The sequence below is a fragment of the Lepidochelys olivacea genome (assembly GCF_965140295.1).
Source record: "Lepidochelys olivacea isolate rLepOli2 genome assembly, chromosome: 2".
In the NCBI taxonomy this organism is placed as follows: domain Eukaryota; kingdom Metazoa; phylum Chordata; order Testudines; family Cheloniidae; genus Lepidochelys; species Lepidochelys olivacea.
In genome coordinates this window covers 184,780,097-184,805,195 of record NC_140412.1, presented here as the reverse complement: position 1 = coordinate 184,805,195, position 25,099 = coordinate 184,780,097, and the positions used below count along the sequence as shown (strand labels likewise).

The following is a 25,099-nucleotide window of genomic DNA, read 5'->3' as shown; positions in this document are numbered from 1 at the left end:
CACATCTCCTGGCTGCCCCGCAGAAGATAGTGCAATACGACTGCTAGCCATCCTCATCTCCTGCCTGTTCACCATAAGATGGTTCAATAGGACTGCCTGCAGGATTAAAGAGAATGACCTGGTCGAGTCACTCCTAATTTAGTCCCTGCGCCCATATCTGCCCCGGCACTCCTGACCGACACCTCGGACACGTTGAGGATGGTTTTCAGGCCTATTGCACCGTCTGCTGCCACAGGGCAATGGGTTGCTGCTGCTGTGTAGCAATGCAGTACCGCGTCTGCCAGCACCCAGGAGACATACGGTGACAGTGAGCTGAGCGGGCTCCATGCTTGCCATGGTATGGCATCTGCACAGGTAACTCAGGAAAAAAGGCGCGAAACAATTGTCTGCTGTTGCTTTCACAGAGGGAGGGAGGGAGGGCCTGATGACGTGTACCCAGAACCACCCGCAACAATGTTTTTTGCCCCATCAGGCATTGGGATCTCAACCCAGAATTCCAATGGGCAGCGGACACTGCGGGAACTGTGGGATAGCTAGCCACAGTGCAACACTCCAGAAGTCGACGCTAGCCTCGGTACTGTGGAAGCACTCTGCCGAGTTAATGCATTTAATGCACTTACAGCATTTTGTGTGAGGGGACACACAATCGGCTACATAAAAACGATTTCTAAAAAACCGACTTCTATAAATTTGACCTAATTTCGTAGTGTAGACATACCCTTACAGACTGAGAAAATCTGCAGATAAGAGCTTGAAGAAGTGACTTTTCAGACGAGAGAAAATGGATTGTTTTTGAACAGACACCTGGCTTAAAATAACTGAGGCACGGGCCACTCTGAAAACTGGACAACTGAGAATTAGTATTCCTTCCCTAGTGGCCTAAAAGGCATTTATTGTCCTTTGATCATACCAGGAAAACCATATATTTCACATTCTTTTATATATTCTGAATATGCATAGCTTTCTTGATATAATGAGGAAATCTACTAGTTCTCTGGAGTAATCAGGTGAGACAAGGCTTTAGTTTTGAGGTTCCAACTAGCAAGAGCAGTCTCCATGAGGACTTTGATGAATTAAGTCCTTCATAAGTGGCAGCTCCCAATGGTCTGATTTCAAGACTTACTAAGGCACAGTCCTCCCAAATATTTTAAATTGTACTTTCTCTGTTGGCAACGGTAAAGTTGAAGACACATCCAATGGAAAGAAAAAAAATACACCCATCTTTGAAGGTGGTTGATGCCAATGTCTGGAGTAAGATAAAAGGACCTGTTTGTTGAGTTGATTTGAAAACTATCAAAAAAAGTGTCTGTTTAATTAACCATTTCTGGATGAGCAGCTGACAAAATGTTAATTCAGTTTCTATTCTCACGGGAACTGAAGGACTTCTTAAGGCTTATTATTATATATATTTTTTGCAAGTAGTGCCTCCCTGCCTGCTGCAATAAGTGAGGGTGGAACCATTGTTTTTTCTGTATGTAGAGACATTTTGGAGATGGCAGCATTTTTGGAAGGAGACATTACAATATCCCTCTGCACTCTCAGTTTCAAAAGGTGAAATTGAATGAGTTCATATTAGAGATCACGGGACTAAGTGATTTCCCATCTCAGCACAGTAGCCAGCTTGCCTATACCGTTATGCACAAGGAAGGAAACTTGCCACTTGAGTGAGCTATGAAAAGGATAGGATAGCCCAATCAACTTGTTCATACTCTTGTATCGCTAGTTTCATTTGCCAGGAGGAAGTGCAAAAGAACTCAATGTTATATTATGGCTCAATGGACTATGTCTGCACAGAAGATCATCAGAAGTTGCAGGAACTAGAGCGCTGATACTGAATGGGCTTGGAACACTGGAAAAATCAGACTTGATCTTCTGAAATAGATTCTGGGGTGGCAAGACCTCTATTTCAAGTTGATCACAGACTCATGTTCTTGAGTTAGTCTGGTGGTCTGAAGAGAGTCCCAGGCTATTTCCCTTGTTGGGGAAATATATCAGTACATCATCCAAATTATGAGAGATCTGAAATACTTTGGGAGCTGATGATAATCTGAAAGACATGACTACAAATGGGAAGCAGACCTTGAGATTAACTAAAAACACACAGCCCCCTCCCGAGTCAGTGCTATGGGTTCCATCCAGAAGTTCACCTTCAAGTCCTTGACTGGACAAAACCCACCCTCTTTGGAGGCCACAAAACATCTTAAGAAGAAACTGTTCCCCTTTCTCCAGAGAAGAAACACAGATGATGGCTTCTACAGGCAGCAGGTTCTGTAGAGATATCAGTATCATAGATCTGTTGGTCAGGTTCAGAGATAATACCGACTTGGAAGACTTTTGGAAGGAGACATTGAGAAGTCTAGGGGGAAATGGGCTGGAAAATGGAAATAAAAATCTACAGGCAACTCAAAAGAGCTACTGGGGAATAAAGTCACCTCAAATTTTAGCTGGGAATCTAAAGTGAAGAAGCTATGTAAATTAGTCAGGCTGACCTGAGGAGGTCGATGGAGGCAGACTGCACACTTGTAGAGCTAAGTCCAAGAATCAGAAAGCCTGAAAAAGATGAAAGGATTCCTTCAGACTGAGTTGAGGGCAGATGCCACTGGTGGCAGAAGACACACACAACTGAGTTAGACTGGGTGGAACCACAATCTGGACATTTTCTATCCCTTGCACAATTTTTAAAATCTGTATATTTCTCAGCTATCCTAGAAATCTTGAACGATGACCACCACCAGCCTTAGGAACAGGAAAGTGGTGGGCTGGCAGATCATTGCTTCTCCACTACTGGAAAAGCACTTGTGGGAATTGCAAAGCTGGTATGGTCCCCAGACAGCCCTGAAAGGTGCCCAACAGAAAACTGCTAGGCAGAGATCAAGAAGAAGAAGAAAAAAGATATTTTCCCTGTTAGGAGGAGGAAGACAGCTACAGAGAACTATTACCTTACAACTGGAGGCAGAGTAAACAGAGAATATGGTGCAGTAGAGAACTTCTCAAGACATTTCCTGAGTCTTGAAAGGGGAAAAAAATGTAGTGCCACTGAGCCAATGCTGGAAGAAGGGCCAAGTAGTAATAGCATATGTCAGGGGATGGGCGTTCATAAGAAATAGGCTCAAACTTAAAAAGTTTTTGACTATAGACGCAAAGATTTCCAAATACTTATGAAAATATACTGACTTCATGTTTTGGTTTTCTGAAACTCAGGTCAGCTCTGAGTATGATCATGTCACTGAAAAAAATCCATTATAAAACTATAATCTTGGACTGGTGCTTAACTATCTTAAAATTAGATTCCTTAAGGATTCTTTTAAAATTACAATAGTAATAACAGCAATCCACTTTTTAAATCTAATGTCAGCCAAGCAAAGCATCTAGAAGGTTAATTTCTACTGATAGCTTCTGCTTTATGGTAACTGAAAAGCAATCATCATATTATCTGCAAATAAAACATTCCTAATAATTCATATCACCACTTATGAGATGGGCACAAGCATGCACAAAGAACTGTATGTTTATTCGCGTTAAACCCATTTTGAAAATATTCTTTTGGGTGTAATGCACAGTTAACAAAAAAGGTATCCTTTTCAAATTGTTAAATGATTAAGGCCTGTGGATGCAAAGTATTTTGCCAAGATCAAGAAAAATAGGGGACTTGTAAAATAATAGATATTTTGACAATTAAATAAGAACTCCATATTTATATTTGAACCTGTAGTTATAGAATTTTTGACATCTACATCTACAGTAACACAAGTTCTTAAAGACACATATCCTCCAGCTCTGCCACCATTAAGGAACTTCATAAGACTGCATCAAGGATTCAATAGGCTACAGGGAAAAAAAAAAAAAAAAAGTATTTTGACCATTTTACTATGAGGCCCATTAATACACTAACATCAAGGAGATACAAATTATGTACTTCATAACCTCACACCAGCTGTTCTGATCGCTTATGCACTCATTCTCTGAAAGGGAGATGAGCTAGTGTAGAATAATGAAATGCTGACTTTAAGATGTGTGACTTCCCTTTTATCAGAATATATTACATATTCTCTTTAAATCTCTCCTCAAGAAGGCTACTAAACAAAACAAAATCTCTGTAAAATGCGATTTAGGTAAGGTTAGAATTCCACTTGATCATTAATGAATCAAGATGAAGAGCATCTTCAATGGGTGTACGTGTGTGTGTACAACAGAAATCATTACATTTAAGAGCTCTTCATATTTGAATATTACTAGTCACAAGAAATTTGAATACAGGCATCTGGATAAGAATATGCTGAAAAAGACTATCAAATTCTCCTCTGCATCCAGTTTCTTCTGGGCACAGTAAATGGGAAAGTAATTGTACTTTAAATATTAAGCAACATATTGTAAACTATGACAACGGACTATGACAATGAGAACCTTGTGTATATGAAGGAAAAAGATAGCCAGAGTGCAAACTAAATACTAAAAAAAATCCACCTCTCTCACTTGATGCTAGTCTATCAATGGGCCATAAGAGCCTCATCTACTCCTGAATCCAATACACACAACAGTGTATTTTTTAAAAATAGTTTTGGATTTTTAACTAACATTAACTAACATTTTCTGAAATTTATAAGTTTAATGCTTCACAATTTTCTTGGTTAAATTATTTTGTTTGTCAGAACTACTACCCATTTCTGTCTTTTTTCACACACTGTATGAATTTTTAATGTGTATTTATTTTCTATTAAAATATTAAACCATATATAAGGCTTCAATTAGTTTTCATCTTATTGGCACTTGATATGAAAACTGTAAACGTTTAATGCTATTTTAATTGAGTAATAAATAACTTTGAATCTACAGGGAAATAGTATATTGTAGTAATTTACACATACAAAAAACTGATCCATCCTATGCATTGCAGGTTAAGCACATGCTTCAGAGAAATATTTTAAAAAAATCTAGTTAGTAAAGCTATGTGCAGTTAGTGGAACTGATAAAATCTCCATTATCAACATATGTCCACACAGAATGCATGCTTTGGATGGTGAGCCCTTATACCTTTAGTTCTTTAAGTCCCTGTATGTATCTCCCCTCTACATCTTGTATCTGGTCCTTAAGATCATAGATATCCTGCAGGACATAGGAATGAACCATTGCATAAAAGAGGGAAAATAGTTTACAGTTGAAAATTTTGTGAAGAAAACAGCACTTTATCTTTGCATATTTTTCAATCAAATGTCAAAGAGTGCAAAATAAAGTATACAAAACATATTAAACACACAGAAATTGAAAACAACCCTCAAATCAGTGAAAAATTCTGACTATTTTGTTATGCAACCATTGTTTGAAAACTACTAGTATTAAAAATTACTCAGTCCCATTTCTTAAATCTAATGATTTCTAATGTTTTTAAAATAAAATTTGTTTCAGTACTCAGCTTTCAGTGCCACAAACATTTACATATGTAAGTAGTAACATTGCTATAATATGCACCTATTTTCCCTCACCATCATTAAAATACGTCACATTTTATTTTTCTATGTCAAATAAGCAGAAATCCCATCTCCCTCTCTACCGCCCCATCATATTAAATATAAATCCTCCTGCTTTTTCAAATCAGTAACAGAGTTTACCCGTAATTCACTTAATGAAACATCAGGATCCACCCAACTGCTTGTATCCCCACTTCCTCTTCTGGATGAATTCCCACTCAGAGGAGTTGTACTTGCTGAATTGCGAGATGCCGGCTTAAAAAAAAAGAATAAACTGTATCAGGATTCATACTGTGATATCTTCTGAGGTGATATATCCACTTTGTCCACAAAAGCCTGCAACTCTGTGATATATCTCACATTTCTCATAATAAATTACCTGACAATTAAAACAACACTGAAAACATACATTTTAAAAATCCTGTTTTATACCTGACTTAAAATTCGGGTTCTATAATATCATACTTTTGACCAAGGTTAATTTCCAGAATCTAGTTTATATCTTGGTCTGCTGGCTCCATATGCTTGCTATGATATACGATCTGTCTTGTTGATGAGATGTTTACAAAACACTTTGGTTGAGGTGATGCGACAGTGAAGAAAAAAACTAGAATAAGTAGCTTATCAATCATCATATTTTTACTTATATCCTACAGAAATTTGAAGTTCTATACTTAAGTACATCTGGAACCATGTCAAAGTTTCCACACTTTTGTAGTCATTTTAATTCCTCTCACACAAGGACTTGGAGCAATGTCTGCAACAGCAGTTAAAAAAATCTGAGTTTTTCCAGTCCTGTCCTCTTCAAATTCAATCTCTCTGCTCAACATTTCCTGACATGTGGGGGTGAACTGTATAAAAAAAAAATACCTCCTTTAGGAAACATTCCCTTCCTATAGGAAATAAAGGGACAGGAACAGGAATGTTATCTAGGCTTTACACAGAGCCTTACAAGTGTCATTTTGCAATTAACACTGTCAAAGTATTAGGATACAAACACTACTAAAACATATGGCATATACACTTTGGAGATATTTCAAAAATTGACTATAATTAAAGCAAGAAAATTGACTTTCAATCTTTTAATAAACAAACATACCCTTGTGTAAATTTCAGGATACGGTTTGTCACACTTCTCTTCCAGCTGGAGAGAGAAAAAAGTGATTATAATTATTCATTTTGTGACTGAACAGCTGTAACACCTTTGTGTTCACCAAGCATAATGAGATGTATGTAATCCACAGGATTACAAAGAATGGTTAACAACCCTCCAAAATTTAAGTGTTTGGCCTAAAATAAAAGTTATTTTAACGGTAGCACTTACAAATAAATTCATGCTTATAATTAAAAATAAAACTTCAGACATTTTAGATAACCTTTCAGGTAAAAGCCTTTGTTAATATTAGAGAACTGAGAACAGAAATTATTTTCAGTATTATAAATCTCAGCACAGCAGTGACTGCTGCGATGGTAAGCAGAATAGCACACACTAACCTTTTTGGAAATCTGGTTTAGATCACAAGTGAAATCAGTTTGCGTGTCTTAATCTAGTCACTAGAAAACACATGTTCATGTCACAATACACCACACTATTTGGTAGAACTGGCAGTCACATCAAGACAAAATAACTTAGGTTGAAGAAGGCATGATTGAAGAGGGATAACTATTTCCAATAGCTTAGTATTTATTTCAGACAATATTTTAATTAATCGAGCTTGACCAGAAACACACACATCTGCTATAGAAAGTCTAGATGTACTAAACTTGTGTGTGAACCTGTTAATTTTATTACTCAGAGACTTATTTCAACATTTTCTTCAGTCAAAAATCCAAATGAAATGTAAGCCTAAAACATTACAAATCCATACATTTTTAATAAGTATAAGTAGCTTCTCCAGAGTAACTTATCCAATAATGGTCTTCAACACAAATATGTAATTCTTTTTGCCCTAAACTAATGGAGAAGCAGTTAAGAGGATTTGGCATCACCTCACAAGCAAAGTTCATACAATTTTGAAGACATCAGTTCTCAATGTCCCACGTTCTTTCCTGGTTTCATCTTTAGAGCTGCCACTGCAGCATATGTTACTACCTGAAGCAGATAGCTATGATTAAGACAGTCTACTTATCAAATATCTGACAAGGACTGTCTCAAAGAGTTGTAACTTACAACTTCCTTTTACCAAGATCAACTGTGGACCTGCACTACATTGTTTGAACCCAATCTTCCCTACAGAGTATCAATTAGAAAATTTTAATTGTGTAATTTTTATTGCGACCATAAAAACAAGAATTAAGAATCCATTCACACAACAGCAATTCTAGAAAACGAAAAAATAATGCTATTAACCACTCTCAACACACTGTCACATCCTTGTACCAGAGAATGCTAGTATCAGTAAAAGTAACTTTATTAGAAAAATTACTAGCTTAAATTTTAATTTGAAACAGAACGCACACTGCAACTGACATCTATCCATGCTCTGAACATACAGCTGCATACAGTGATGGTAAATAACATACATGGTGGTGACAATAGTAATACTGCACTACTGTTTTTCATCTGAACAGAAAAAAATATTTTGCTAGCTTGAAGTGTGGTTTTACTCTTACAAGTTATTGTAAAATTAGTATTGGGGGGACTAGATGTTTATTGTGTCTGAATGATTGGGACAGTCTACTAGAAAAAGGAGGAATTTTTGGAACCAAATTCTTCGTTCAGTTAAATAGGAGTAACTGATGGTAGAATGTGGCCCTGCAACTGGAATTAAGATAATACTGTCAATACATGAAAAGGAATAGATTCCAGTTTACACTCCCATAACTGTGTGTCCATGGGATGGCTACCAGCACCTCAAACTTTTTTGTTTCTTTTTTGGGGTCACTAAAGCAAGCAGATACTCTTTGAAAACACTCAGCAAATAAGATCTGTGGAACAAGAGGGTGCCAGTTTTGCATAGTAACCTGTTATTTCAGACTAAAACCACAGCTTGCTCTCAAAGGTGTTTAGGCTTATTATATAAAGGACACTCAGACATTGTACATTCCTTACGTATTTTATTGCATGCAGTGTTGCTGTAGCCATGTTGGTCCCAGGATATTAGTGACACAAGATGGATGAGATGTCTTTTACTGGACCAACTTCTATTGGTGAGAGAGGAGTTTTCAAGCTTACACAAAGCTCTTTTTCATGTATGCATAGCACTCATACAAATGGATGCATAAAGTGGTAATGATTCCAGTACATGATTATACATTATACACAATACAATTAGATTGTTATAAATTCACGTATATCTCAGGCAAAGGGCAAAATAATTCTCTGAACCATGTTAAAAAAAATAGCATTCCAAGACATAAAAGATTTGGTTTTTATTCAGTGCGCATTCTGTTATTTTCTAATAAGAAAACTGGCAGTTAGTTTAAAAAACAAGTATAAAACTCATTCACTACTGAGTAAATTCTACTGTTCTGAGGGTTTTTTTTGTTTTTTTTTGTTTTTACTTTTTCAGGCAGTTATTCTTTTTTTCAGTAAAGAAAGAAAACTCATAATTAGTAGCCCATTGTATTCATTACAATATCATAATATGCATTACACTCACACTATTTAAATCTGGGATATTGACATCGTCCACATCAGAAACAATGCTCCCCCTGCGATTGGAACGACTAAAATAATCAGCTGCAGTTTCACTTTGATCAGAAAAATCAGTTGACTTCAAAGCCAAATTAGAAAAGAAAAAGAAAAAGAAAAAAAGATGAATAAAGGGTAGAATGGAAGACATTTTCACTGAATGAAGATAACAAAAGTCCTTTCCACTATAAGGCACAATTATATTTCAATATAAATCAAATTAAAAATATCAACTACTGCAATTTACTCTTGGCATTTCTAAAGTTTAATAATGATACAACAATGACTGAATTCCTCTTCTTACTGTTTTTGGTAATTTAAATGTTCCTATTTAAAGATTTACACATGTATATTAGTTTTAAGTGCACAATACCAATATATTTGTTTTTGTCAAGAAAGAATGAGTCTCATATCTACTACTTGTTTCCCTGCGACTATTCAACAGTTTGATTGTATTCTTAAATTATGATTTACAGCATTTCTAAGGCTACTGATGACTTCCACTGAAACAATTAACGTTTATGAATTTTACCTTCCCGTTCCAATTAATTTAAAATGGGTTTTGGCACCAACAGTGTGCAGATACAATGGATAAACAATGACAATTGCAGTTTAACACTATTTGAGATCCTTTTCCCAATCACAATAAAAAAAGAGCTTTATAACAGTAAAAAGTAAGCTCTCTCATCACAAGAACAGCTCAGAAAACTGATCATTAAGTACAAAATTCACACCAAAGTATCTGCAAAAATAACACAAACAGAGCCTGGTAACAGAACAATCTGTGTATTAGAACAAGTTATAATTATCCAAATAATCTGGTGGACAGAGCCCTGCACGGATACAAAATCTATATCCGCAGATGAAGATATCTGTGGATATAAATCCGTATCTGCAAAGCTGCAGGGCTCTACCAGGAACTGCAGTGGAAAAAGCAGCAGCATGTTGGGCCACCACACCCAAAAGCCAGCGCCTTGTGCCAGTAGCTGCTTCAGCATGGCTATACCACCCCCAGCCCCACCCACTGGTGGGCACCAGGCTCACCAGCAGCTGTCCCTGGCAGTACAGCCATGCAGGAGTGCTACCGGAACGGGGCGCTGGCTCCAGGTAGTGGCGGCCCAACGTGCTGCTGCTTTTGCTGCTGTGGTTCCCGGTAGAGCCCTGCAGCTCCACAGATACCGATTTATATCTGCTCAGGGCTCTACTGGTGGATACTGTCCTAACCCAACTGAAATATTCCTTTAAACTGATAGTATTCATATTAAATGTAGTATGCTCAATGGAAAGTATCCCTTTATTAGGGTGACTAGATAGCAAGTATGAAAAATCGTGACAGTCTGGGGGGTAAATAGGCACCTATATAAGATCCCCAAATATCAGGACTGTCCATATAAAATCGGGACATCTGGCCACCGGACCCTTTATCAAGCGTTCTCTGATGTTTCGTCTCAGAGCTGCAGATGTGATTAGAGCTATGAATGTTACACGTGTATAAAAAGTGCTGATATGACCGAAGGTATCTAAATTAAAAAAGAGGTATAAAATACTATTTGATCCAACACGCTTGTTCTCTCTTGGTTTGTCTTCATCCTATTTTCACAATTTTTAAAAATAACCCTTAATAAACAAGTGACCGATATAATCTGACTTCCTTTGTAGTCTGTCTCATTTGCTTTTCTCATTTTATGTTTATGGCCCTTCACATAAAATATTTCTGTCTGAACCCCTATGTAGTCAGTTATTTGTGCTTTGGATATCAGAAGCTGCATTTTAGTCATTGCTACATGGAGGCCTTGATTTTCATGGATTTTAAAAATCCATGTTACTTTTAAAGTTACTTTTAGAATCCATGGCTTCATATCCATGACTTAAACTGTTGGAATTCAATTTGTGAGTAAGTGGGTAGATGATATAACAGTGAACTAATTTCACTGAAATCTGTAAAGTTGAAATCTGGACTGTACAAGAGCTTGAGAAAATAGGAGCTCAGCATTAATATGATCAGAAGGACCAGATAAGTTAACTTTCTGTGAAAAATTTAATGATGATTAAATGTGGTGCTAATTGATGGTCCAAATCAATGCCTGACTGCACACACACAGTGGAAGACCATGCACTGGCTCCAAAAAGTTAGCAATCTAAATATCACAAGAATAGACAAATGGCATGTAATTTCCTAGGTTTTTAAAAAAGCAAACCTTGAAAAAACAAACTATGACATCATACTGACACCCACATTGGTCATCAGCAGGGTTGGAACATTTAGATAAACCGCACAGACCTCTGATAATTCAACTAACAGAGTAAGTGATAGTACTAATAAGTTGTTATCCTCTAGGTGGACCAGCACTAGAGGGGGGTGAAGAACACACTTTACCAGTGAGTTTCAAAGACCATCCAATACCTTCACCCATCCAGTCTCAGTCTCTCAACCTTGGGCTCCTTATCCAATCTCAGTCTCACCCTCAGATTCCCAATCTCCTTTTCCAGCCAGTCCCAGTCTCCCCATTGGGGCTCATCCAAAAGTCCCAGTCTTCCCCATATCTCAGCTCCTTGCCCAATCTGTCTCCACAGCACCCAGCTCTGTCTTGTCCCACTCTGAGGCTCATTACCACAATCTACTTTATCTCCTCTGGTGTGGCTCTCATTCATGTCCCTTCGCCATATTCAAGTTGGCTCACTTCTTCCTTCATGCTGCCCGGGTTTAGCAGCATGAGCATTGAGAGTACAGGAGAGACAGTCTCCCTGCTTTCTCTTCCTGTGTCCAGCATCACACCAAAACAGCGAGAGCAACAGTGGCACTGAAAGTCCTGCTCATTCCCTGCAGCCCTGTGCTGTAGCATGCTCAGTACAGATGGACTCTTCTGAGAATTTAGCTGCCTCATTGTAACAAGTCTCTACTGAGCACGTGTGAACTGAGATTTTTTCCAAAGGATTGTAACTTGGCCAAATTTTGGTGGCTATTCATAGGAACAGAAAGACACTTTTCTGTTACAAAAGCCATCCCCTGCCAAATTTCAAATCCCTACTCCAAACCATGGAGGTTCTAGAGCAGGGGTGGGCAATAATTTTTGCAGGGGGGCCACTCCACGAATTTTGGTAAGTCGTCACAAGCCGCATATTTCTACTATATTAATGGAGGGGGTGTGGACTCTGGGCAGGAGTTTGGTGCAGGAGGGGGCTCTGGGCTGGTGCAGTGTTAGGGTGCAGGGTCTGGGAGGAAGTCTGGGTGCAGCAGGAGGTTCTAACCTGGGGCAGGGGATTGGGGTGTGGGAGGAGGTGCGAGATGCAGGCTCTGGCAGGGAGGCGCTTACCACAGGTGGCTCCTGTCTGGTGGCGCAGCAGGGTTCAGGCAAGCTGCTTGCATGCTGTGGCCCGACGCCACTCCCGGAAGTGGCTGCTGTTGGCACGTCTCTGCATGCCCCTTGAGGGGAGGGGAGCAGCGGGTCTCTGTGCGCTGCCTGTGCCCACAAGCACCACTCCCGTAGCTCCCATTGGTCAGTTTCCTGCCTATGAGGAGGAAATGCTAGGGGGTGGGGGCAGCACGCAGAGGTGTGCCAGCAACAACCAGTCGCCTCCAGGAGCAGTGTAGGGTCACAACAGGCAGGCAGCCTTCCTGAGTGCCCTGCTGCGCTGCAGGACTTTTAGTGGCCTGGACTCAGAGCTTGTGAGACAGCAGAGGAGACCAGACAGAAATGTTAGTTATGGTGGGCCGGACAGAAATGTTAGATGGGCCGGATCCGGCCCACAGACCGTATTTTGCCAGCCCCTGTTCTAGAGCTTCTCAAGAAAATGTTTTTTGTTTTTTTTTTAAATCTGGTAAAACCATGCGTTTTTCCTTAATCATTCTCTGAAACAACTGAGCCAGTTTTGCTGAAATTTTCAAAAAAATATTCAGCCAGATGCAGATATCTGGCATGGAAAATTTCAGCCAGAAAAGTTAAAATTTGGCAAAGTTATAAGCAACTGAAAACAGGGTCTTATAATGGGAAGTAATGTTTGGCAACCTCAAGTATAAGTGGCTCTACCAGTTCTGCCTATAACTGTATTTCCTTAAAAATTGAATTAGCTCAAAAAGTAATTCAAAAAAACATTCACCCAGTACAAATAAGGTCAACTGTCTTATCTGAGCTGCATTATAAGACATATATAGAGATATCATACAATTCTGCCTAAGTAATATAATGGATTTCAAGAAAACGCAACTCAGGCCAATGGGTGCACACAAGTTGTAAGTGAATAGGGGTGTCTACTTTCCCTCTCTCACAAGCAGCCCTTCATATCTGTGGAACAGTATGTGCTAATAGTAAATAAAGCAATTAGGGATCTTAAAAAAAGTTAAGATACCACCAATAGCATCAGACAATTGCATGCAACCCGGCTCACCATGCTATCACTCCGCCCTCGGATGGCACGATTAGAGGATGTGGTACTCCCTGTTTCATTGTCTGTAAACTACAAAGATTAAAATGCATGTATTTACAGCTGATTGACTGCAGTCCAAACAATTTCCATCTTGAAATAAGTAATTCATAGAATGTTAGTGAATGAGGCACACTCTACATAAAAACACACATTTAAAGAAAAAACAGTTACTCACATTCTCGTAACTGTTGTTCTTCAAGATGTGTTGTTCATGTCCATTCTAATCAGGTGTGTGCGTGTGCAAAGCAGCCGAAAGATTTTTTTCCCCTAGCAGTATCCATTGGGTTGGTCCAGGCGCCCCCTGGAGTGGTGCCATCATGGCACTCAACATAGGACCCTACTGACACGCCACCCCTCAGTTCCTTCTTGCTGGGTATGTCGACAGAGAGGTAGGAGGGAGGGTATGGGAATGGACATGAACAACACATCTCGAAGAACAGTTATGAGAAGGTGAGTAACCGTTTTTTCTTCTTCAGGCACTTGTTCATGACAATTCCAATCAGGTGACTCCCAAGGCTAAGTTCAGGAGGCGGGGTCGGTGTTGTCCGCTGACTGGAGCACAACTCTAGCAAAGGCCGCATCATCTCTGGCCAATTGGGTAAATTGCATAATGCGCAGTGAAATATGTATGGAGGACTACGTCATCACACTGCATATTCCGTGAGTCGGAACTTGCGCCAGGAACACTGCTGAAGAAGCCTACACCTTAGTGGAGTGCATTGTGAGCAGAGGGGCAGGCACCTCTGCCAGGTTATACCATTCACGGATGTAGGACATGATCCACAAGGAAGCTCGTTGGGAGGAGACTGGAAGACCCTTCGTCCTGTCTGCCACGGCCACAAACAGTTGAATGGACTTCCTAAACAGCTTCTTTCTTTCAATGTAAAAGGCTAGTGCTCTGTGGACATTCAATGAGTGAAGCCTCTGCTCCCTGCTGCTTAAGTGCAGCTGAGGATAGTGTCATAACCTCAGGGGTTCCCCGGGGGAAGGCAGATCAGCACTGCAGGTTGCTAATGCTGTTGCAAGCATCGCAAGGCATTTTGGGGAGGGTCAAAGGCATGAGTGGAGTGTGGGAGATTATTTTGCAGGCTGCAAGAGGCCAAAGGGGGAAGGAGAAAGAGCTGAGAAAGGATTAACTCAACAATGCAGCTAGCAAGCTCAGTCCGACAATAAGACGCTGGCTCCAGTCCAAGGTCATGGACTGGAAGTTTGACATAGACGAGAAGTTTGTCTCTCACCCAGCCACAGCCAGCCATGAGAAAACCAGGACTGCAGAGATGCAAAACACAGACGAGATGACGACGGGGGCGGGGGGGAGGGGGCAGAGCTTCATGTCCCTGGAGCCGCTGTGTTTTGGGAAAGCAAAGATGACCACAGAAAGCCGGTTAGGACTGGCACAAAGAGCACCAGGAACAGAGGTCACAGAATGGAACACTCCCAAAAGGAACCCAAAGCTTAAAACCCTCCTGAGAGCTGGAGTAATTCAGAGATCACAGCGGACCCTGACAACCCGAGCACGGGACAAGAACTCCCATCCACCCCACACCCCCTCTTCTTCTTACGTTACACCCAGGCTTGGCCAGCCTCGGGTAGTGCAGATGTGAATATGAAAGTGGGTTAGGGCTTGGGACACTAACGCTTTCTTCCTTCCTCTGAGTGACGTGGGGAACCCCTCCCACCCCAGCACTCTCTGCTGTTATTTCATTATTTTATCAATAAAGCTTTAAAACTTAGATACTTGGTGTGTTTCGTCATCTCACGCCCAAACGATCCTGTGGCCTCAGCCTGATCACCTGACGCCTCAGGCAGATTGGTAACAGAAATCTGTCACAATAGAACACTGGGAGAAAGATGTCCTGCATGATATGAAATTGGGAGACAACCTTCAGGAGGAAAGCTGAATGTGGCCTGAGCTTGTCCTTATAGAACTCGGTGTAAGGGGGCTCTGATATTAGGGTGTTGAGCTCAGACACCCTCCTGGCTGAGGTTATCACTACCAGAAACACTACCATGTATGACAGATAGAGCAGAGAACAAGTTGCCAGTCCAAATTGATGGGTCTGTCCTTCGAACCAAAGGACTAGAGTGAGGTCTCAGGTTGGGGCCAGATATATCGAACACGTGGATATAACCTGCTGAGACCTTTCAGAAAATGGCTGACCATAGGGCTGGCAAAGACTGACCGGCCCTCTGCGCCTGGATGGAAGGCAGAGATGGCCGCCAAGTGAACCCTTATTGATGACATGGACAGTTCCTGCTGCTTGAGATGGAGAAGGTAGTCCAGTATGAGTGATATAAAGGTGAGCGTCGGGGATAAATGATGCTGTGCCGACCAGATTGAGAATCTCTTCCACTTGGCAAAGTAGGTAGCCCTGATGGAGGGTTTCCTACTGCCATGGAGGACTTGTCTAACGAGGTCCAAACAGAAGAGCTCCAGGGGGTTCAGCCATGGAGCTTCCATGCCATGAGGTGTAACGACTCGAGGTTCGGGTGCTGGAGACCGCAGTGATCCCGAGATATTAAGTCTGGGAGGAGTGGCAAGGTGACTGGGGCTTCCACAGACATTTCCACAAGAGATGTGTACCATTGTTGGTGGGGCCAGGCTGGAGCTGTCAATATACTGAAGCCTCTTCCCTTCGTATCTTGAGAAGCACCTTGTGAATGAGAGGAATGGGTGAGAACGCGTAGAGGAGATGGCCTCTCCATAGGAGGATGAACGCATCAACGATAGAGGCTGGGCTGTGATTCAGGAAGGAGCAAAACCGCTGGAACTTCCTGTTACATCGTGTGGCGAACAGATACATCTAGGGAAAACCCCACCGTTGAAAGATGGAGTTGGCGACATCCAGGCATAGGGACCACTTGTGGCCATGAAATAACCTGCTGAGACCGTCTGCCAACTTGTTCTGTACTCTCAGGAGGTATGATGCTTTCAGGTGTATCAAATGAGCTACACAGAAGTCCCACAGCATGAGGGCTTCCTGGCACAGTGGAGAAGAGCATACACCCTCCTGTTTGTTGATATAGAACATCGCCGTGGTGTTGTCTGGCATAACTGATACACATCTCCCTGTCACGTGGTCTCGGAAAGTCTGGCATGCCAGGCGCACCGCTCTCAGCTCTCTGACATTGATGTGGAGAGCGAGTTCCACCTAAAACCAGAGGCCTTATGTCCTGAGGTCTCCCAGATGTGCTCCCCAGCCCAAGGCTGATGCGTCCATCACTAGCAAGTGGGATGTCTGAGGACCGGTGAAGGGGACCCCTGTACACACTACCTGCTGGTCCAGCTACCACTGGAGGGAGTCGAGGACTGGGTGAGGCAGAGTCACGACCCTGTCCAAACTGTCCCGAGTCGGCAAATAAACTGAGGCTCGCCACGATTGGAGAGGACGGAGTCTGAGCGTGGTGTGCTGCATCACATAAGTACAAGAGGCCATCCTGTCCTAGAAGTTTCAGGCAATTCCTTGCTGTGATGGTAAGAAACTGCCTGAGACTTTGAATGATGTCACCCAGGGCCAGAAACCTCGCTTCTGGGAGGTGTGCCCTGGCCTGTGTAGAGTCTAGTACCTCCCCTATGAACTCTATCCGCTATACAGGAGACAGAGTCGATTTCCCCATGTTCAGGAGAAGGCCCAGTTAGTTGAACGTCGTTCTTATGAAGTTGACTTGTGCCTCTACTTGAGCCCTGGACCAGCCCTTGATCAGCCAGTTGTCAAGGTAACGAAACACTTGTACCTGGCGCCTACATAGGAATGTAGCCACGACTGCCATACACTTGGTAAACACACGAGGCACTGCTGATAGGCCAAAAGGGAGGACTGAACCGGTAGTGTTTGTTGCTCACCTTCTGGACCTCGTATGGCAGACCTGAGACCTGGAGACAGGAGCCCCTTCTCATGGCAACCCTGGTAGCCATCACCCAAGTGACTGCATCAGCCCCATACAGAGTGGCCTAGAGTGAAACTCGAGAAATGAGCTTGTCCTCCTCAACCAGGGCCAAGAATTCGGCATGGGAGTCCTGCGGCAGCAGCTCTACGAACTTTGCCATTGCCCCGCATGTATTGTAGCAGTAGCTACTGACAATGGCCTGCTGATTAGAAATGCGGAGCTGCAAGCCACCAGTGGAGTAGACTTTTCTCCCAAAACAGCTGAGTCGTTTCACCTCCCAATTCTTTGGGGAGGGAACTTGGTAGCCCTGGCGTTCACGTTGGTTAGCAGCGTCCATGACCAGGGAATCTGGTGAAGGATGGGTATACAAGTGCTCGTAGCCCCTGGATGGCACAAAATAGTGTCTTTCATTGCGCTTAGCCATAGGGGGCAATGAAGCTGGGGTCTGCCACAAGGTTTTTATGGTGTCAGCAATCGTCTTTATGAAGGATAGGGCAATACGTGTCGGTCTGGAGGAGGTGAGGATATCCACCATTGGATCTGCGTCCTTCACTACCTCCTCTGCCTGAATGCCCAGGCTCTGGGTATCCCTCTTCAGCAATTGCTGTAGGACCCTGTTGTCCTGCAGGACTGGGGCTCCCGAAGTGCCTGCCAGCGCTTCATCTGAAGAGGGAAAGGAAGAGACCCCCACAAGGAGTGGCTGCTCTCTTCCCTCTGCACCCAAGGGGTCCCATGGCACTTGGGGATCCTGGACTGGAGCAAAAACAAACTGTACAGAGCCCCTCAGTGCTGGAGCTGTATACGTCAGTGCTGAGGCTGTCGGTGCCGAAGTTGTCAAAGCCAGAACCGATGGTGTCGGGGCTGTCGGTGCCGAGGTCGTCAGCGCTGATACCAGTGGGGCTGCTGAAGAGGTTGGGATGGTGGCATCAAGGAGCGACGGAACTACCCCCGACCCTATCGATGCTGACTGTGCCGGAGGGAGTACGAAAGTGGCCGAGGCACTGCCATGCCCTGGAATGTGACCCTTGGCCTTGGTGAAAGGCACAGGGACGCCAAAAGGGCCACTGTGCCAAGGGCTGCCACTGCACGGGCCATGATGCTGGGTAAGGGTGCCGGTCTCGTGATGACCTGGACCATCTACTTCTGCTCCTGTGAGATCGATAGGAGTCCAACTCTGACTCCGAGGTCTCTGAAAAGGAGGACCATGGAGGAGTGGTATTTTGAGGCACAGAGGGTCCACACCAAGGGCTCGGGACCAGCAAGGCTGCTAACCCTGTTCTGGCGCCGGGGAGCGGTGCACCAGGACTGGAGACCACCGGGACATCATTGCAGGTTTTCCCCTTGGCAGTGCCAGGGGAGCAACCGGTGCTGGTGACCTATCTCGTCTCGGCGGGAAGAATGGTGCCATGAGCTGGAGCAGGTCCCAGGCTGCCTCAAACACCTCCAGGGTCAACGGGAGATGTCATTGTCAGCTCAGCCTTGGCAAGCAAGAAGGGCTCCACCTAACGAAGAGAGGGAAGAGCATCCTCACAAGCAGGCTGGCTAACCTAGTGAGGAGGGCTTTAAACTAGGTTCACCGGGGGAAGGAGACCAAAGCCCTGAGGTAAGCAGGTAAGTGGGATACTGGGAAGAAGCACGAGCAGGAGAGTGCGAGAGGGGAGGGCTCCTGCCTCATACATAGAAAGAGGGACGATCAGCGAGTTATCTCAAGTGCCTATACACAAATGCAAAAAGCCTGGGAAACAAGCAGGGAGAACTGGAAGTCCTGGCACAGTCAAGGATTATGATGTGATTGGAATAAAAGAGACTTGGTGGGATAAGTCACATGACTGGAGTACTGTCATAGATGGATATAAACTGTTCAGGAAGGACAGGCAGGACACAAAAGGTTGGGGAGTTGCATTGTATGTTAGACAGCAGTATGACTCAACCAGGGGGATGAGGTGGACGAGGCTTTCTTCCGGCAACTAACCGAAGTTACGAGATTGCAGGCCCTGGTTCTCATGGGAGACTTCAATCACCCTGATATCTGCTGGGAGAGCAATACAGCGGTGCACAGACAATCCAGGAAGTTTTTGGAAACTGTAGGGGAAAATTTCTTGGTGCAAATGCTGGAGGAACCAACTAGGGACAGAGCTCTTCTTGACCTGCTGATCACAAACTGGGAAGAATTAGTAGGGGAAGCAAAAGTGGATGGGAACCCGGGAGGCAGTGACCATGAAATGGTCACATTCAAGAACCTGACAAAAGGAAGAAAGGAGAGCAGCAGAATACGGACCCTGGACTTCAGAAAAACAGACTTTGACTCCCTCAGGGAACTGATGAAGGACCCTGGGAGAATAACATGAGGGGGAAAGGAGTCCAGGAGAGCTGGCTGTATTTTAAAGAATCCTTATTGAGGTTACAGAGACAAACCATCCCGATATGTAGAAAGAATAGTAAATATGGCAGGCGAAATCCTTAACAGTGAAATCTTTGCTGATTTTACACACAAAAAAGAAGCTTACAAGTGGAAGATTGGATAAATGACCAGGGATGAGTATAAAAATATTGCTCAGGCATGCAGGAGTGAAATCAGGAAGGCCAAATCACACCTGGAGTTGCAGCTACCAAGAGATGTTAAGAGTAACAAGAAGGGTTTCTTCAGGTACGTTAGCAACAAGAAGAAAGGCAAGGAAAGTGTGGGCCCCTAACTGAATGAGGGAGGCAACCTAGTGACAGAGGATGTGGAAAAAGCTAATGTACTCAATGCTTTTTTTGCCTCTGTCTTCACGAACAAGGTCAGCTCCCAGACTACTGCACTAGGCAGCACAGCATGGGGAGGAGGTGACCAGCCCTCTGTGGAGAAAGAAGTGGTTTGAGACTATTTAGAAAAGCTGGATGAGCACAAGTCCATGGGGCCGGATGCGCTGCATCCAAGAGTGCTAAAGAAGTTGGCGGATGCGATTGCAGAGCCATTGGCCATTATCTTTGAAAACTCATGGTGATCGGGGGAGGTCCCAAATGACTGGAAAAAGGCTAATTTAGTGCCCATCTTTAAAAAAGGGGATTTTTTTTAAAAAGGAGAAGGAAGATTTGGGGAACTACAGGCCAGTCAGCCTCACCTCAGTCCCTGGAAAAATCATGGAGCAGGTCCTCGAGGAATCAATTCTGAAGCACTTAGAGGAGAGGAAAGTGATCAGGAACAGTCAGCATGGATTCACCAAGGGCAAGTCATGCCTGACTAATTTAATTGCCTTCTATAACGAGATAACTGGCTCTGTGGATGACGGGGAAAAGCAGTGGACGTGTTACTCCTTGACTTTAGCAAAGCTTTTGACAGTCTCCCACAATATTCTTGCAAGCAAGTTAAAGTAGTATGGGCTGGATGAATGGACTATAAGGTGGACAGAAAGCTGGCTAGATTGTCGGGCTCAACGGGTAGTGATCAATGGCTCCATATCTAGTTGGCAGCCGGTATCAAGTGCAACGCCCTAAGGATCAGTCCTCAGGCCGGTTTTGTTCAATATCTTCATTAATGATCTGGAGGATGGTGTGGATTGCACCCTCAGCAAGTTTGCAGATGACACTGAACTGGGAGGAGAGGTAGATACGCTGGAGGGTAGGGATAGGATACAGAGGGACCTAGACAAATTGGAGGATTGGGCCAAAAGAAATCCTATGAGGTTCAACAAAGACAAGTGCAGAGTCCTGCACTTAGGACGGAAGAATCCCATGTACCGCTAAAGACTAGGGACCGAATGGCTATGCAGCAGTTCTGCAGAAAAGGACCGAGGGGTTACGGTGGACGAGAAGCTGGATATGAGTCAACAGTGTGCCCTTGTTGCCAAGAGGGCCAATGGTATTTTGGGATGTATTAAGTAGGGGCATTGCCAACAGATCGAGGGACATGATCATTCCCCTCTATTCGACATTGGTGAGGCCTCCTCTGGAGTACTGTGTCCAGTTTTGGGCCCCACACTACAAGAAGGATGTGGAAAAATTGGAATGAGTCCAGCAGAGGGCAACAAAAATGATTAGGGGACTGGAACGCATGACTTATGAGGAGAGGCTGAGGGAACTGGGATTGTTAAGTCTGTGGAAGAGAAGAATGAGGTGGGATTTGATAGGTGCTTTCAACTACCTGAAAGGGGGTTCCAAAGAGGATGGATCTCGACTGTTCTCAGTGGTAGCAGATGACAGAACGAGGAGTATTGGTCTCAAGTTGTAATGGGGGAGGTTTAGGTTGGATATTAGGAAAAGCTTTTTCACTAGGAGGGTGGTGAAACACTGGAATGCATTCCCTAGGAAGGTGGTGGAATCTCCTGAGGTTTGAGGTTTTTTTGGAATGAGGTTTTTAAGGTCAGGCTTGACAAAGCCCTGGCTGGGATGATTTAGTTGGGGATTGGTCCTGCTTTGAGGACGGGGTTGGATTAGATGACCTCCTGAGGTCCCTTCCAACCCTGATATTCTATGATTCTATGGTCCGGACTTGCCCGCTCCTCCACGGGGGCAGGAGTTGACGTGACCATCTCTGGCAGTGGGGCCGAAGTAGTGTGACCTGACTTGAGTCTCACAATGGCCGGTACCTTGGGTCTAGTTGTGGGGAAGGGGAAAAACAACCCCTCTCTGGCCTCCTCTTCTTCTGCGGCATCGGCAATTGAGACCTGTGCCTGTCTGTGGTATGTGAGCCACAAGTGGAGCCATGACGGTGCCGAGACTCCTTGTCTTTACTTGGCACCGATCTCTGTACTGATGGTGCAGCGGCACTGCGTATTGAGGAGAAGGTACTCGGCACCAGGTTGGTTGGACTGGGGCTGGAGTGCCGCTTCCATTAGTATGATCTTCAGGCGCTGATCTCTGTCTTTCAGTGTCCTGGGGAAAAACCCCCCGTGCAGATCCTACAGCTATCCTTCTGATGGCTCTCCCCTAGACACTTCAAACATGAAGTGTGAGGATCGTTTCTAGGCATACACTTGCTGCAGACTTCACAGGCTTTGAAACCAGGAGACCACAGCATGCCCTAGTGCCGGGACAGTGCTGGAGGGGAAACCCCTCAAAAGAAAACTTAAGAACTAAGTAAAGTACCTACTAACTACTTAAACACTAAGTACAAAAACTAATGAACAACTATATACAGACTGGCACCTTAGAGAATTGGTTAGTCTCTAAGGTGCCACAAGTACTCCTTTTCTTTTTGCGAATACAGATTAACACGGCTGTTACTCTGAAACCTATATACAGATTGCCAAATGCGCTTGTCATGACAAGAGCAAGGGGAAGTTCCAGCTAACTGTCACTGGCGGTAAGAAGGAACTGAGGAGGTGGTGTGTGGGCAGGGCGCTATATTGAGCACCTTGATGGTGCCACTCCAGGGGGCGCTGGGACCAACCCGATAGATACTGTTAGGGGAAAAATCTTCCGGCTGCCGTGCAGGCATGCACACGTACACACACCTGACTGCAACTGACATGAACAACCCTTCAAAGAGGAAATTAGATTTGTAACCATTAAATTCTAAAGGACAGCAAAATCTGAAAATAAGAAAATGGAAGTTTCATACTGGCTTGAAAAGTGAAAGACTTGTAGGTAGGCAAATAAAACTGCAAAACATAAAACTGGTTTTTGAAAAGGAGTACAATTAAGTCAAAAGGCTGGACTATTAGATATGTACTCTACATTCACCTACCAGATAATTCTCAAAAAGAACAAAATCAATGGATGCAAAAAAATCACTTTTATGGATTTAATAAACACATTATTCTCCCAACAACCTCAAACAAAATGGGTACAGTACATGAAGCAGACAATGAGAGCTAAAGTGGGTGTTCCAATCTTTATGGTGACCTTCAAGAAAAAAAAAATTCAGCTTACTGCCTTTTTTTGCTTCTCTGTGATGTATAAACAGGGTCCAAATTTTTTTTGTTTTCCTTATTTTAAAATTAGAAATGTAGGTGTTGTCTACCCTGGAAGCGTCAATGATGACTGGTAAGAGCATCACACAAACATGCTGAAAACAGCAGCAGGTCCTCCAACAAAATCAGAGAAGATGTCAGACTTGAAATTAAATATTTCTAACTTTAAAAGCAATCAGAAAAAACACTTTTTAAAAAGCCAAAACAAACCTACTCGACTTCTGGCTTTATATATTGTAGAACAACACAAGGATATAAATCCTTTTCTGTCTCCCAAATCCTTTGCATGTCACTTTTGACTTTCACCATGAGAGTTGTTTTGCCAGGAATTGGAAGTCTTGCTAGCCAGAGACATACTTGTGGGGTTTTTTGGTTGTTGTGGTTGTTGTAAGTGGACAATTTTGGGGGGTGCATGGGCAAGTAAAATAGAACAGACTAACACTTAGAAAAACTCTCCAAGAAAATCAAATTGATAGGCACCCAGCCTGCATGCCATAAACATTAACCAAATTCTGCTTTTGGTTTTGCTCTTGAAAGTCCACTGAGCAGAATTTTGCACTATTGTTCTAAGAATTCAACATGCCTTAGGTAACTTATTTTTATAAAAGTTTATCACAACGTAAAAAGAAAAGGAGTACTTGTGGCACCTTAGAGACTAACCAATTTATTTGAGCATAAGCTTTCGTGAGCTACAGCTCACTTCATCGGAGCTTATGGTCAAATAAATTGGTTAGTCTCTAAAGTGCCACAAGTACTCCTTTTCTTTTTGCAAATACAGACTAACAAGGCTGTTACTCTGAAACCTATCACAATGTAGTAAACTTGAAATTAAAATATAGATTTACTTGATCTATATTTTCCAGCCTTCTAGACACTATTGAAGATGGTTTTTATTTCAAACAAAATCTGTCTCCTCCTAATCCCATCTTTTCTCTAGCTAGAAACTACAGTGAAACTTCAATCCTCCATAGAGAAGGCTGACACTAAAACAAGTGTCATGTCATCAGTTTCAGAACTACATCTTCACTGCTGGACCAAAAAGGTACATAGTACAAAGCTGCAAAGTCTCACTTAATGATAAAAAGGCAACAATATTTCTTACATATTTTAATCCAACAACCATTTGTCTGGTTATTTATATGGCCCTCACCCCCCACAATATCTGAGTACCTACCAAAGAAACAAAGAACACGATTCTCTCCACCCTTCCCCTTGGTTCTACTTCCTTTAGTAGTACTTTTTCCAGTGGCTCTGTTTTAAACCTGATTTAATCTGAAGCTCTTCTCCAACCCCCAATTATGGAAGAAATCCTTAGTGTTAAATATTAGATGTAATTTTTGTAAAGGCCAAGGGATTTGTTTATATTAACAACTGTGATCTACAAAAGGCAACAGATAATACACACTGTAGCTTCCTGCACCAAGCCCAATCTCATTCCAATCTGTACTAAATTATGTCAGATTATGTTCTGGCACATCAAGCTGTAACATATCAAATACACCACTGAAAGTCGTAATGGTTCACAGAGAAATATTTATGTTCTCACTGGAAATAAACTCTTCCATTTTTCCTCTGAGAAGACAGCTACCAGTTTACCTGCAACTGTCAGGTGTCACCAGCCTATTTCCTTTCTGATGCATAGGAACTCTCTCTCAATCTCTAATATGGGTAAACCAGAGAATTGAGATACTTACTTCATACAATATGCAGGCACCAAGCCACGCCACACTTCTCTTCCTTATGAAACGTCCCTTTCAATACAAATGTAATGACGCCGTCACTGCCCTGCTCCA

General features: G+C 42.9%; 1 protein-coding gene across 5 annotated transcripts in view; it reads right to left on the bottom strand.

Moving 5' to 3' along the window:
- The window catches only part of LRRFIP2 (LRR binding FLII interacting protein 2), a 140,746-nt gene that overhangs the window by 38,804 nt on the left and 76,843 nt on the right, over window positions 1-25,099 (bottom strand). For 2 of the 5 annotated variants that reach the window (XM_084620168.1, XM_084620170.1), the window contains exons 4-6: window positions 6,565-6,609; window positions 5,607-5,720; window positions 5,032-5,103 (exon numbers count right to left, since the gene is read on the bottom strand). In XM_084620168.1, the coding sequence (XP_084476294.1) occupies window positions 5,032-5,103; window positions 5,607-5,720; window positions 6,565-6,609 (231 nt within the window). Of the gene's footprint in view, window positions 1-5,031; window positions 5,104-5,606; window positions 5,721-6,564; window positions 6,610-9,067; window positions 9,182-13,485; window positions 13,555-25,099 lie in introns of all 5 variants that reach the window. The other 3 variants (XM_084620169.1, XM_084620171.1, XM_084620172.1) reach the window with 2 other exon arrangements.